The sequence below is a fragment of the Egretta garzetta genome, unplaced genomic scaffold (genome assembly GCF_000687185.1).
Source record: "Egretta garzetta isolate BGI_Z169 unplaced genomic scaffold, ASM68718v1 scaffold309, whole genome shotgun sequence".
Taxonomy (NCBI): domain Eukaryota; kingdom Metazoa; phylum Chordata; class Aves; order Pelecaniformes; family Ardeidae; genus Egretta; species Egretta garzetta.
In genome coordinates this window covers 7,192-8,185 of record NW_009260764.1, presented here as the reverse complement: position 1 = coordinate 8,185, position 994 = coordinate 7,192, and the positions used below count along the sequence as shown (strand labels likewise).

Genomic DNA, 994 nt, shown 5'->3' with positions numbered 1-994 from the left:
GGCGTACCCAGCGGCCCCCAGATCGTGCAGCAGCTCCAGCGCAGGCAGGGCCCGGCCGGCAGAGCCGTCCCACAGCTTGTCTCGCAGCACGGTGGCAAAGCGGGTGGCCACGGCGGCGCAGCGCAGCAGCACGGCACGGACCAGATCCAGCCCCTCGGCCACGCTGCCCGCTGCCAGCTCGCCCCGGGCGCAGGACAGGAGCCAGCGCAGGCAGAGAGCCGAGAGGGCCAGGTCGGAGCAGAGGCAGCACAGGCAGGCTGCCGGGTGGGGGAGGAAGGCCAGTCTCTTCCTCCTCCTGGGCTTCAGCTCCGGTGAGGCTGAGAGAGCATCCGCCTGCTCTGGCCTGCTCACCATGGCCACAAACTCCAGCGGAGGGCCCTTTAGGAAACCCTCATCTTCCTCAGGGGGCTCCGAGGTGGGGTCCTGTGGCTTCTTGCCCTCGGGTTTGCCCTTCCTGGGCAGGATCTTCACCTGGGCATTCTGCTTCTCGATGGCTTTAAACTCTGCGGAGGGAAGGGAGGGTTGTTTTGGCACCCTCCCCGCGCAGCCCTCCCACCTTAGCCAGCCCAAGAGGGGCGTGGGAAGCCGGACCCAACGCTCCTGCTTTCCCCAGCTAGGGCGTTCTTGGCTGGAGGAGTCGCCCGATGAGCCAAAACATGGCTCAGGGTCACCCCCCACCTCCGCACCCCTCCGGGGTGACGGCCACCGGCTTGGCTCCAGCATCTGCACAAGGCAGATCTTACCCCCCCTGCCCCAAAAGCGGGTGGTGAGAAGGGTCAACCCTGGTTCTGCCCAGGCTTGGGGCTCATCTCAGCCGCCCCCACTCCCTTCCTTTGAGCCCGGAGCGGGGACTCACCGGTGTCGGACTCCAGGAGGAAGAGAGCCTGCTGGAGGGCGAAGTGGCTCAGCTCCAGCTCGCTCTGCTGCAGCTCCAGCTGGGCCTTCAGCACCAGGAATGCAGTACACCTTTGGGGGGGGAGGGAAATAGCCCTCA

General features: G+C 66.9%; 1 protein-coding gene across 1 annotated transcript in view; it reads right to left on the bottom strand.

Moving 5' to 3' along the window:
- Positions 1 to 994, bottom strand: part of ESPL1 (extra spindle pole bodies like 1, separase) — a gene marked incomplete at its 5' end in the record, with an annotated part of 13,953 nt that overhangs the window by 5,850 nt on the left and 7,109 nt on the right. The window contains 2 exons of the mRNA XM_035901511.1: positions 4 to 503; positions 857 to 966. Coding sequence (XP_035757404.1) covers positions 4 to 503; positions 857 to 966 — 610 coding nt within the window. The remainder of the gene's footprint in view (positions 1 to 3; positions 504 to 856; positions 967 to 994) is intronic.